The sequence below is a fragment of the Gobio gobio genome, assembly GCF_949357685.1.
Source record: "Gobio gobio genome assembly, chromosome: 7".
Classification (NCBI taxonomy): domain Eukaryota; kingdom Metazoa; phylum Chordata; class Actinopteri; order Cypriniformes; family Gobionidae; genus Gobio; species Gobio gobio.
Genome location: NC_137103.1, coordinates 11,593,569 through 11,607,782, shown reverse-complemented (window position 1 = coordinate 11,607,782; position 14,214 = coordinate 11,593,569). Strand labels below are relative to the sequence as shown.

Genomic DNA, 14,214 nt, shown 5'->3' with positions numbered 1-14,214 from the left:
CTCCCTCTTCTTCATTGGCCAGCAAACTCGCCTGACCTTATTGTGAAGAGGAAGATGCGATATGCCAGACCCAACAATGCAGAAGAGCTGAAGGCCACTATCAGAGCAACCTGGGCTCTCATAACACCTGAGCAGTGCCACAGACTGATCTCCTCATGCCACGCCGCATTGCTACAGTAATTCAGGCCAAAGGAGCCCCAACTAAGTATTGAGTGCTGGACATGCTCATACTTTTCATGTTCATACTTTTCAGTTGGCCAAGATTTCTAAAAATCCTTTCTTTAAATTGGTCTTAAGTAATATTCTAATTATCTGAGATACTGAATTTGGGATTTTTCTTAGTTGTCAGTTATAATCATCAAAATTAAAAGAAATAAACATTTGAAATATATCAGTCTGTGTGTAATGAATGAATATAATATACAAGTTTCCCTTTTTGAATGGAATTGGTGAAATAAATCAACTTTTTGATGATATTCTAATTATATGACCAGCACCTGTATAAAAAATATTTAATATATATAATATAAATAAATAAATAAATATAAATATATATACACTTATGTTCACCTGTTCTGCTGCTTCCCGTTGGTCTTATTCACTCTCCCAGTAATTTAGTAACCAGTGAAGGGTCGTAACAGGGACTCTTTAACAAAGAACACAAACAGGCGCTCACATTGTGTTTTTATTACACGGATCACAATTTAATTGTCTTTCTCTAGAGTGAATGCGCAGATGATTGTTGAAATCGCTCCTTTATCTAAACCTCTTCTCAAACGGAGTAAAACTGCTATTTCTTTTCAGAATGAATTTCCAAATGACGTTTCAGGTTTGAGTGATATGAGAAACTCTTCTCACACTGAACACACTTGTAAGGCTTCTCTCCAGTGTGAACCCTTATGTGAATCTTAAGGCTTCCTCTAACTGTGAAGCTCTTTCCACACTGAGGGCAGGTGAAAGGCTTCTCTCCAGTGTGAATCCTCATATGATGATTAAGGTGTACTTTATATCTGTAGCTCTTCCCACACAGTTTGCAGGTGAATGGCTTCTCTCCAGTGTGAACTGTCAGGTGGACATCAAGTTCTTTTTTCTGTTTAAAGTTCTTTCCACACTGAGAGCATATGAACGGCTTCTCTCCAGTGTGAACTTTCATGTGAATTTTAAGATTTCCTTTTAGCTTGAAACTCTTCCCACAGTGTTGGCAAGTGTGAGGCTTCTCTCCAGTGTGAACTCTTAAGTGGGCAATAAGGTTTTTATTTTGTGTGAATCTCTTTCCACACTGAGGGCATATGAATGTCTTCTCTCCAGCGTGGATGTCCAAGTGGACTTTAAGGGTTTTTTTCTGTGTAAATCTCTTTCCACACTGAGGGCATATGAATGGCTTCTCTCCAGTGTGGACGTTCAAGTGGACTTCAAGGCTGTCTCTTCGATTGAAACTTTTTCCACACTGTTGACAGGTCAAAGAGCTCTCTCCGGTGTGAATTCTCAAGTGGACTTTAAGGTTTTTTTTCTGTGTAAACCTCATTCCACACTGAGGGCATATGAATGGCTTCTCTCCAGCGTGGATGTTCAAGTGGTCTTTAAGGGTCTCTTTTCTTCTGAAACTCTTTCCACACTGTTGGCAGATGAAAGGGCTCTCTCCAGTGTCAACTCTCATCTGTGAGTAACTAAAAGATTCTTGACCAGTCATGAAATCATGACATTTCTCATACTGATCTTTCTCTTCCATTTCATTCAGTTCTTGACTCTCCTCTTTCAGCTCCATCAGGTCTAGTGTGAAAAGAAACAAAAACATGTTAACACCATTTAGACATGTAAAATGTTCCTAGCATTTTTCCTGCTCATTTGCAGGGTCTGCTTCACACACACCTTTGATTTGGCACAGGTTTTACCCCTGATGCCCTTCCCGACACAACCCAGCACAGAGTGCTTGAACACATTCCCACTCACACACAATCTTACAACTTGGCATCCAATCCACCTGACCTGCATGTCTTTGGAGCCACCGTGCCGCCCTAGGTATGTAAAACATCAAATCCGACAATAATGTTTGCTGAATTCTATACCCACTAAACAACGGAGAAGGTGTAACCAATAATCTCAGGACCTCTTAGAAATATTGTTATTTCTTTGCTTTCTTTAGGACACATCCCAAATACTTTCAAGCTGGCAGTTATCAAAGCCCTTATAAAAACCCAGAGTAGAGCACTGGATAAGGATCCTGTAGTTCCCAACACAAATCTTGCGAGAGCAGGCAGTTTTATCTTCGCTACAGGTGGAAGTGTGAGGTCAAAAAATATACCACAGGTCCCGGGATTTAACAAGAACACACACTAAAATGTAGACGTGACCGGACACTGAATGACTCTGAAGGGAGAACTTAAGTAGAGACTCAAACAAGATAATTAATGAAACACAGCTGATACAAACAATCTCATGACGGTGGCCATGGACACTAAACAGTGGCGGGAAAACAAAGAAACACAGGAACTGATGAAAAAAAAAAAAGTCTGTGAAAACTGAACATAGTGGTCACATTACTCCCCCCATCCAACAAGGTGCGACCTCGTGCCATAAATGAAGAAAGAGCAGAGGGAGGGATGGAGGGGGTTTTGGAGGTGGACGGGGAGATGGTGAGGTGATGATGAGAGCAGGCAGTGGAGATGTGATATTGGTGAGTGTACAACGATCCAATGGCCGCCATGGCAAAAACAGTCTGCTGGCACAGACCCAGAGCTTACCAGTGCTGACAGCCCACAGAAGAGTAGAGGCAGGGAGGAGCCAAGATTATGTTGTGGCTGATGTCAGCTGGCGGACGACCGCAGGAGACGAGGCCGATGGAAACAAGTGGCATGGAAACAACTAGGCGATGCCACAACGATAAGCCTTGGAGGCAAAGCCAGAATACCGAGGGCTGAGGTGGAGCCGGTGTGACGGAGGACAGAGGCGAGGTTGATGGGAAGGAGAAATCCGCTGCAGCCGTAGGGGTGGAGGGATGGAGCGCAGTAGACAGCCCGAAGGTCCGTGCCAGAAGTAGAGTGACGACTGACAAAGGGGGAGCCGGTGGGACGAGGGAACCCGGTGATGCCGCAAGGCTGAGTGTCTCCAGTTGAGCTGAAGGTGGGAGGAGTCATGGCGGAGTCGTCAGGTCGAGATGAAGCAAAAAGAAACAGAGGCCAGAGGCTCGACATCGCAGGGCTGTAGACATCTGGCACCGGCAGGACTGGAGGATTGGCTGAGCTTCGCAGTGCCACTAAACTTGACAGAACAATGCCCCTGGTCAGACTCACGATAGAGCTCCACTTTCAGGGCAAGGGTCAGCTCTGTCCTCTTCTCCTCGGGCTCTGGCTGATGTGCCGTGGCAGGTGGTAGCTCTCCGTCTGCGGGGGGCTCACACCAGTTCTCCCTGGTTGATGGTGATGATTTTGGCTCTAGGTCTGGCTGTGCTCTGGACCGGGGCAAAACACTCTCCAGACACATAATGACGGCATCCCTCCAGGTAAGTTCAGAGATGTCTGGGAGGTCAACATGATCGTGGTAATTGGCCCTGATCCAGAACAGGTTCTTCAGGGTCTCGTCTCGTCGTCGTCGATTATTTTTTAGCAATGTAATGTATCAGGCACAAATTACATTTACAGTCTGTATCCAATATATTTTTTATACCGTTGACAGTGTTAAAAATGGTGTCACGTGGATTGTTATATGTATGGAAATGATATGCAGAAGAGGTTATGCATAGTAAAACTAGGCGTTGTAAGCTCCATATATGGTGATTTCGGGGAGAAGACAGGGTGGAGATGCACATACAACGCACAATCTCCTAAAAACAAAAAACCTTATACAGATGGCGAATTATTCAAGGAAACAGTGGCCATTAATGCAGAGACTATTTTCAAGAATTTCAAAAACAAAGACGACATAAAAGCCACACTCCGTGCTGTACCTCTCGGTCCTGCATCAGTGACAAGGATGGTGTTATTCCATCTTATATACCCTGCAAATTAAAAATGTAGCTAACTCTTTTATGGATGATTCTCAGTAAGAACAAAAAACATGAGATCTCCAACAGTATTTCAGTATTTCAATATTTCTCCAAGTTTTATTTTTGACTGCTAGCACTAAAAATACAGCCATGTGATATTTGAGAAAGCAACCAATAATCTGGTAATATTTATGACAACCATTCTGTAGAGGTTTTCTTGCAGGTTAATTAAAAAAGGTTACAAAGCGTTGTACCTTAACAATTTTACGTTAAAAAAGCAGAGTTCTTTCTTTTCAAGACTGTACTGCTTTTTGTACTGCTTTAATTTTAATGGATGTTTTCTAGCAGATGGCACCGCAAGCTCGTGCAGCGCTAACAGAATACGTACCATTTGTGCGTGTATTTGAGGATGTAATATTCTGCAGTCAATTTTTAGTAATTGTTTAAGGCAATTTCACGATTTCAGTCATCATACACTAACCAGCAACAACCCCCTTTCATAAAGCGCACGCCCCTCACTCTAAGTTGGTCGCTATGTTGATTTTACATGAGCATAGACGGACGGGGGTCACACAAGTGGCGTTCCATACGCAGGACTCATTATTCGTCTTAGCCAATCACGTTGACAGGAAAAAATAAACATAATGTAGCGACGGCAGGTTTAGGGAAAATAGCGCAGTAAAAGTACCGATACATCACTTAAAGGGATAGTGAAAATTAGCCCATAATTTACTTACCCTCAAGTCATCCTAGGTGTTGTTGTGCACTTCTTTTGTTTCTTGAAGTAGAGACCAGGAGAACTTGGATAGGTTTTTTCAGCAGGATTCTTTATTGAGAAAAACGTGCTGTTCTTCAGCTGAGGTCATCAAGTCTCACTAAAGGAGTTGTACCTTGTAATTTATCTACATTTCAGGAGGAGGGATTATACAGCAGGGGAGGAGACACTCTGAACCATTGATTCCATTGAATCAGCATAACTATTCGCATGCTGATACTGGCCAGGAACTCCAATTCCAAGAGCCATCCCAGAGCCATTAAAGGTCCTGTTCTTCGTGATCCCATTTTTCAAACTTTAGTTAGTGTGTAATGTTGCTGTTAGAGCATAAATAATACCTGTAAAATTATAAAGCTCAAAGTGCAATGCCAAGCGAGATATTTTATTTAACAGAAGTTCCCTTTCAAAGCCTACAGCGAACGGCCGGTTTGGACTACATCCCTGTACATCCTGCTTTAATGACGTCAGTAGAACAGTTTGTCGACTAACCTCCGCCCACAAGAATACGCGAAAAAGGGGGCGTGATCTTGTTGCTCCCTCGTGGAGAAGAGGAAGTGTTGCGTTCGGTTCGGTTGCGTTTGTCGCCATGTCGTTCAGACGCTGTTATTTTCATCCCGGAGTCAAATCACCTTTGTTTGGCCTTCAGGGGCTGTAGTTTGAGCGCGTTCATCTCCCCGTTATGGTAAGAGGCGTGACCTTTCCGGGCAACGTGCCCTAAGCTGCTGTCGAATCACAACACGGGAACCGCTGGCACAATCAGAACTCGTTACGTATTTCTGAAGGAGGGACTTTTATAGAACGAGGAAATTCTCAGGCCGTTTTGAGGACAGTGAAAACAGCGCTATACAGATAAGTAAATTGTGTGAAAAATACTGTGTTTTTTTACACATGAAACATGAACACGTTATATTGCACACTGTAAACACAATCAAAGCTTCAACAAACCACGAAAAACAGGACCTTTAAAGACAAATGGTGTTCATTTTACTTACAATGAAGAGAACAGGAACTGGCCGGGAAGATACAGGTTTTGGGAAAAACCGCCCAGACAGAGTATCACTAATCCTAATCCCAATCAGCCAAACGATATTGTGCTCTGAGCTTGTTATGCTAAATGGTCAGGAGGTGCATAAAGACAAAAGACTTAATGTCTCCAACCCATGGGCTGATTAACTTGATCATGTTAGAATGTAGTCAATCTTTACCTTAAACTGTACCACAATATATTTCAAACATTAATACATTTGTAATCTTACAGTGTTTATGACATTATTCTTTATATTACAAAAGTCCAGGCTAATCCAAGCATTAGAATTGGATTCATAGTCGCTCTGTTTTTGAAGTCCATAAAAAGTGCATCTGTCTGTCAAATAACTGCTCCATGTGGCCCTGGGGTGTTAATAAAGGCCTTCTGAAGCGAATCGATGCGTTTGTGTAAGAAAAATATCCATATTTAAAACTTTATCAATTAAACTTTTGGCCGACCGCCTTCCCTGTTCCATTTATGGAAAAATTGTTGAAAGTTCCCCTGCTGATCGAAAGACTAACGCGAACAGGTCCGCTCGTCATGACGTCACGTACGCATCTTGAGTTTCACTTTCAACATTCAACACTTTTCCACGGAAGGCGGTCGGCCGAAAGATTACTCCGATTTTATTCGTCTGAAAGAAGAATGTCATATACACCTAGGATGACTTGAGGGTGAGTAAATTATGGGCTAATTTTCATTTCTGGGTGAACTATCCCTTTAAAATGTACTCAAGTAAAAGTACACTGTTTTTAAACTACTTAATAAAGTACAATTCCTGATAAAAACTACTAAATTACAGTAACGGGAGTATTTGTAATTCGTTACTTTACACCACTGTGTAATGGTCGTCATGACAACCGCGACGGTGCAGTGCCACAGGCGGTAGTGTTCACATGACATCACACACACTATGACAGGTATAAAAAATAGTTTTTTATAGAATATAACATTTGCAATAGCAGTTGCTATTTACAACATGTACCTTTTAGCTGTAGATGTATATTTTTTTTAGAGTAGCCTGTAAAATAGCTAATTCACTAATTCTACTTTACACGCCATAAAATGGCATTTCCTTTAGATTAGCGAGTTTGAGAGCGGCAAAATCCAGTTTATTCTGCATTCAGCAAATTAATTTTGTGTTGAGCAATGGACCTTGTAGTAGGACCAAATACTACATTGCCGATCTGGGATCATTTTGGATTTGTGCCTAATGAAAAAGGTGAACCATTAAATAAGAATGAAGCATATGCCGGGTTTGTAAAAACAAAAATGGGGGAACACATCAAATCTCAATCCAATCTGGGGGAACACATCAAATCTCAATCCAATCATGTCACTCATCTGCGTTTGTACAAGTTATGTCCCGTGAACGCAAACGCCCAGCTGGTGGTCAGGTTGGTAATGGAGAGGCTTTCGCCAAACAGGCCAAATACAAACGAAAGAGTGACAAGTGGAAAATTCTGACGAGAGATGTGGCAACGTATTTGGTGGTGGAGAACGCGCCGCTCCGCACTGTGGTGAAACCAGTCTTCAAAAAAATGCTCCAGTCGTTCGACAAACAGTATGAATTGCCAAGCAAGAAAAATTTTCGAACACTGTAATTCCCCAGTTATTCGTGGAAACTAAGCAGAACATCATCGCTGAACTCCAATAAATTGTTTTCTTTTCCACCACTAATCTGAAGAGCAGGTGTCTGCAGACTTCGTTCACACCCGAAAGACAAACTGAGGATAATTTATCTGAATCTCTCCGCTGTGCATTCAAGGAGTGGGGATTAAATGAACAAAAGCTTGCATGCATCACCACAGATAACAGGGCCAATATTGAAGCCGCTGTTAAGAAATTACAATGGCCATGGCTGAACTGTTTCGCCCACAGTCTTAACCTGGCCGTCAATGACAGCCGAGGACAGCCAGGGCCCTGGGTTTGTGCCGAAATGTTTGATACTGGTGAGTTAAAAGAATTATTACATAATATAAAAAACTCTTTAATATTTCCGCATTTCAATTAGTAAAATTCCATCAAATTGAACTGAATAATATTTTTCATATTTTAATTGAATAATCCTTACATTTTTCAACTGAATAAACGTTGAGAAAGGGGGAATGTTGAGTAAAAGTAATTTTGAAGCGTGTGGAATTGTTAATTACATTTAGAGGTGGGCAAGATCGAGTAGGCCAACTTTTTTCAATCAAAAAGTGATTCAAAACACTTGAAAAATAACAAAGCTTTATAGTTTTTATTTAGATTTATTTATATATATATATATATTAGGGCTGGGTAAAAAATATTGATTTCTCGATTTTAATCGATTCTCACTTTTACAAAACAATATCGATTCTTAAATCCCAAGAATCGATTAGTCTATTTATTTATTTTACGAAATTCAAAAACATAAATACCGTTTTGGCGCTGTGGCATGAGATCGCTCTGCCGCAGCTCAGCTCAAGAGAACCGGCAGCACGACGCAAACATGAACGGATATTCTCTTCCGCCTTAATACCAGTAACAGCGCGAAATAAACACGAATGAACTTCTGAAAGTGTGTTAAAAGATACAGGACAACTTACCGAAATCCGTATCATGTCACATAGAATCGCTCAATCAGTGTTTCAACCGCAGAAAGATGTCAGTAAAACGGCTTACAAGTAAACAATGTCACGTAACGTCAGTTACCTCAGAAAAACCATATCCAGTGTCCATAAACTCATTAGTCAGCTAGAAAAATTAACTCTAGAGAGGAGCATTTTGCTAATTATATGCACCACATTACATAGGATATTCATTGTCAATGTTCTTCAATATTTAATAAATCTGGCAAGTTTTTATGCCACCCTTTAAATGTTTATATTTCAAAAAAACTAATTGGAGTAGAATTATGATTATGTAATTGTAAAGTTAATATAACTTTATTATTATATAAAATAAAAAAAACATAATTTAGTGTCATTTAAGTGTTTGCATACAAATCAGTTAATTTTTACCTTCAATATTAGTAGGCTAATGTACAACCCCAAATCAGAAAAAGTTGGGACAGTATGGAAAACGCAAAAAAAAAAAAAAAAAAAAAAAGTGATTTCTAAACTTACTTTGACTTGTATTTCATTGCAGACAATATGAACACAAAATATTTCATGTTTTGTCTGGTCAACTTCATGTCATTTGTAAATATGCATCCTTTCCTGTCATTCAGACCTGCAACACATTTTAAAAAAAGTTGGGACAGGAGCAATTTAGGGCTAGTAATGAAGTAAAATGGTTAAATAATGATGTGATTTGAAACAGGTGATGTCAACAGGTGATTGTAATTATGATTTGGTACAAAAGCAGCATCCAAGAAAGGTCTAATCCTTTAGGAGCAAAGATGGGCCGAGGATCGCCAGTTTGCCAACAAATACGTGAGAAAATTATTGAAATGTTTAAAAACAATGTTCCTCAAAGAAAGATAGGAAGAGATTTGGATATTTCACATTCAACAGTGCATAACATAATTAAAAGATTCAAGGAATCTGGAGGAATTTCAGTGCGTAAAGGACAAGGGCGCAAGCCTAAGCTGAACAACCGTGATCTCCGATCCCTCAGGCGGCACTGCATCAAGAATCGTCATTCATCTATAAGTGATATCACCACATGGGCTCAGGACTACTTTGGCAAACCTTTGTCAAGTACCACAATACTTAGTTACATCCACAGATGCCAGTTAAAACTGTACTGTGCCAAAAGGAAGCCCTATGTTAACAGTGTCCAGAAGCGCTGTCGACTTCTCTGGGCTCGGAGGCATCTGGGATGGACCATCACACAGTGGAAACGTGTACTGTGGTCAGATGAATCAGTATTTGAGGTATTTTTTGGGAGGAATGGACGCCGTGTGCTCCGGACCAAAGAAGAAAAGGATCATCCAGACTGTTTCCAGCAACAAGTCCAAAAGCCAGGGTCTGTCATGGTATGGGGTTGTGTCAGTGCCCTTGGCAAAGGTAACTGACACTTCTGTGAAGGCACCATTAATGCTGAAAAGTACATAGAGGTTTTGGAGCATAATATGCTGCCTTCAAGAAGACATCTTTTCCAGGGATGTCCATGCATATTTCAACAAGACAATGCAAAACCACATTCTGCACACATTACAAAGTCCTGGCTGCGGAGGAAGAGGGTACGGGTGCTTGACTGGCCTGCCTGCAGTCCCGACCTGTCTCCAATAGAGAATGTGTGACAACGAAGACCCCGTACTGTTGCCCACCTTAAGACTTGTTTGCAGGAAGAATGGGACAAAATTACACCTGAAACACTTCATCACTTGGTGTCTTCAGTCCCTAAACGTCTTTTAAGTGTTGTGAAAAGGAATGGCAACATTACAAAGTGGTAAATGCTTTACTGTCCCAACTTTTTTTTAAATGTGTTGCAGGTCTGAATGACAGGAAAGGATGCATATTTACAAATGACATGAAGTTGACCAGACAAAACATGAAATATTTTGTGTTCATATTGTCTGCAATGAAATACAAGTCAAAGTAAAAAAAAAAATTATTTGCGTTTTCCATACTGTCCCAACTTTTTCTGATTTGGGGTTGTAGTATCAACTGACTCCCATAGTTTACAACATTAGTTAAAAATTAGTTTTCCTTGAGAAAATGTTCCATGTATTATACCTGATACAAATCCAAAATAATCGATATTGAATCGAATCGAAAGCTTGTGAATCGAAATCGAATCGAATTGTGAAATTTGTGTCAATACCCAGCTCTAATATATATATATATATATATATATATATATATATATATATATTCTTTTCTTTTTTTTCAGGGCTTGGCATTAACGCTTGTTCGGGACAAGTAGATTTTTTGGAGGGGCAAGTGAAAGAGAATTTTTAAAGAGCCTGATTAAAACGTTAAATAACAAAAAATAACCAGGGAATCACCAAATGCAAGAATGATTCTGCATTCAGTTAGTGTAAGTGGCCATCCATAGTGGATAATAGTATAATATATAATGAACTGACAGCAACAAGGTTGCGCTGTTGACGCTCGTGCAGCCTCTCGAGGAGGAATCGAAACAAATGAGTGCTGCTCAAACAGAGAAACTCAGTTAACATATTGCGGTAAACATTCAAAATGTGACGTTTTTACATTTATAACATATGATACAGTTAAACAACATCACACAGCCAAGAGTGCTGTTTTCCTAAATACCATCATGACTGAAAATGTCACTGATTTCCTATGACAGTTCCATAAACAATTAATTAATATAAGTCACTTACATTTTATATGCGATATTGACTGATTTTGTTCTATTTCAGCAGCGAAAATATTTCCAAACACTGTCACTCATGTCAGAAAGTTAGTAACTTTAGTAAATTATGGATCAGCGCTGACTCGAGACGCAAACCATTTAGAACGATTCAGTCTGATTTGGCAAGTTTATTTTGTTTGTATCTGAGAGTTCTGAATAAACACGAGTCCCAGTCACGCCGAGCCCGTCTTCCTCCTTATTCTACCAAATTTGTAACACATGTAATGTACCATTACAGCTGTCGAGATGAACGAGTTACGAGTAAGTGTTGATTATAGCATTATTTTTAGATATTTTCCTATCATATGAAAAGCATCAGTGACGCGCATTGTGTACACAGCTCAAACTAAGACAACGGCGTGGTAATCGAATGTAATCCAGTTTATTGTGGGGAAAGCTGGCTAGCCTAGCCGGATACCCTCACGCTTACCCCCCTTCTGCTTAATCTCACGCCGCGTTTGGTGCCTCCGCTGTGGGCCAGATGCAGTACTGGGGGTCGGGGATGTTGAAGGCCGACCGGTCAGTGCAGCCCGAGCCTCGGCGTGTGTGAGGTTTATCTCTAAAGAGATGCGAGTCTGCCGATGTTGAGCAGAAACTCATGACTGTATTACTACATATCAGAAATCACTGATCACAGATCAGAAGGAACTGAAAAAAGACTTCTGTTTTCATTTGTACATCCAAACACTGAGAATCTGCCAGCATTCACTCGTTCAAAAGCCATGATCTCTCGAGGACAAACAAATATGGCGCTCGCATGGGCGTGCCGAATTCTCTGGGCGGAGGAAAGGGAGGTAACTGTTCCTGGTATGATGTCATAACAGGAAAATTCAAGATCAGCTCGTCTGTCATTTCCTCAAAGGCAGAAAAAGACAGACAGAACTCGGTTTACACCCATCAAAATTTCTAGCCACTTGGGGACAATATTCAGGCTAGGGGAACTCATATTAATGTTGAAAAACCTCATAAAATGAAAATTTCATGCCATGGGACCTTTAAGAAAACTTGGTTTGTAACAAAAATTGGTTTGTAATTTTGGTCTCTATATACAGCACTGTCCCACGCGATGGGGAAGCAAACAAAAAATGATACAGAGAGTTTTGGAGCAAGCGCCCGTATTTAAAAGAGCACTGGATGACCGATGACATCAACACCTTAACCTGGCATGGCAGGACATTGCAGTCCTTGAGTCGATAAACGCAACACTTAAGTCAGTTGCAGAATTCACAGATATTTTATCGAATGAGAAAGTTGTTACTGCATCATCGGTTAAGCCTGTGCTGAGCCTGCTAACCAATGATCTCCTGGACCCTTCGCCAGAAGATAGTGAGCGGACAAAAAAACTCAAAGTAAAGATGATCGCTGTCTTGGATGATAAATACAAAGACCAAGACTTATATACCCATTTATTTAACTTTAATATCTCTGATATTTATTTCAATGTTAAGCAGGCTGTGTTGTTTCACTGTAATAAACACGCACGTTTGTTAACAGATGTCTGAGCCTAATTTTTTTGAATTTCAAAATATATATATATTTTTTAATGTGAATTGTTTTATTTAAAAGCAGACATTCAAGCTTTCTTTAAACATATGTTTCATGTTTGTTTGATAAGTATAGCCCCGCAGTGTTTCAGTTCATTATTGAGTTGATCACTCACATTTCAGGATTTGCGAAAATAAATGCATTTGTTAGATATTGTTGCATACTTTAGTAACAGAAATGAATGATTTTCATTGTTGTTAATTTGCTTAATATTCAGTTGATATTGGGTTTGATAAAATAGCCATTTCTTTTGTTTTGGCAATTTAATGAGTGTCATCATTGATTTGGTCACAAGTTGCATCAATAAATACAGATAAAGACAAGCATGAGGCGGAATGAGTGAAGAAAGACTTTGAGAAGGAAACCAACCTGTTTGTTCCTCAGTATCTTCATGTTTGACTCTGAATGTCTCTTCAATCTTCACGTCTTCACTCTCCTCTTTAATAAACGCCATCTTTATAATAGTGTGTCACATGGATCTCAGTCGCTTCACCGGGAGTTTTCTGTGTGTTTGGACACTCTGTCATGTTTAAGATGAGGATAATGAACAAAAAGAAAAACACATCCAAACTAAATCTCTGGGTGCGTCTCAATCAGCTCCCTAGTTCAGTAGTCAGCGCACTGGTAAGGGAGTCGGTCAGAGTGAGAGTTCATGGACTTTAATGACCTGATGAGACTAAAAACACTCAAAACTAGCACTACAAATTCATAAAGGAACACAGATTATTCAAACAACTCATATTTAGGCATGTATGATTGACATGATTATATCGAATGGAACATTATCAGTTGATTTGTAGAAGTTGTCATTACACATGTTTGTGTTGTTGTTCTTGTTCACTGGTGAACTGCAGGTTACAGACTCTGAATCATTTGATTCAATTGAATCTGAATCGGTTTCGAAAAGCTCCGTTTCTCTATCATTACTTGCCAGAGAGCAAACAGCGGTTTACGATGAACTGACTCACAATATAAGGAGTGAAATGAGACGCACCTTTTCTGTTACTCGAGTGTTTATACACAACACCTGTTCATTACTTTATTTATGCACTTAACTCTGTTCATTACTGTTAATTAAATACATTACCATGCTAATCAAATTAAAATATATATTTTCAAAGGTCTCTATACAACTGTCTGAACGGGTTGTATTGATTTAAACACTTTAAATGATTGAAAACACAAACCTTTCATCAGCAGAATCACAGATGCAGGAGAGCGGCGCAGCCTTATGACGTCATGTCGCCAGACCAAAATAAAAGTCCCGTTCACACGAAATAGAAATTCACCTACAGAAAACACATTAAAATGATGAGATAAATGATTCAACGGATAAATATGAGATTCCCAAAGCTATCAACACCAATCCCTGGTGAAAAAAGTATACTTTATTCTATTTCACATATATTCCCTTTTCAAAAGTATATTGCAAATATACTAACAAAAATTGTACCATCTTTAAATATATAAAAAGTATATTACCACCATATTTTCACAATATAAATAAAAAAATAATTGTAATTTAGTATTTCTAAAAATATATTTTTGAAAAATATACTTAAAATGAAAGTTGTAATTTTGTAAAGTGTA

General features: G+C 39.6%; 1 protein-coding gene across 1 annotated transcript; it reads right to left on the bottom strand.

Moving 5' to 3' along the window:
- Window positions 1-667: 667 nt before the first annotated feature.
- Window positions 668-13,871, bottom strand: LOC307129417 (uncharacterized protein). Its single transcript, XM_079821815.1, has 3 exons — window positions 13,812-13,871; window positions 12,994-13,144; window positions 668-1,770 (listed from the first exon to the last, which is right to left on the bottom strand). The coding sequence occupies exons 2-3, from the start codon at window positions 13,076-13,078 to the stop codon at window positions 791-793; spliced, it is 1,065 nt and encodes a 354-aa protein (XP_079677941.1). The 5' UTR covers window positions 13,079-13,144; window positions 13,812-13,871; the 3' UTR covers window positions 668-790.
- Between the last annotated feature and the right edge of the window lie 343 nt (window positions 13,872-14,214).

What these genes read in the sequence shown, in the direction of transcription:
- LOC307129417 (XM_079821815.1), bottom strand. Translation starts at nt 13,078, where the DNA reads ATGGCGTTTATTAAAGAGGAGAGTGAAGACGTGAAGATTGAAGAGACA. An exon ending in AGATACTGAGGAACAAACAG is followed by an intron (nt 1,771 to 12,993) that starts GTTGGTTTCCTT and finishes TTTTCACACTAG; the next exon opens with ACCTGATGGAGCTGAAAGAG.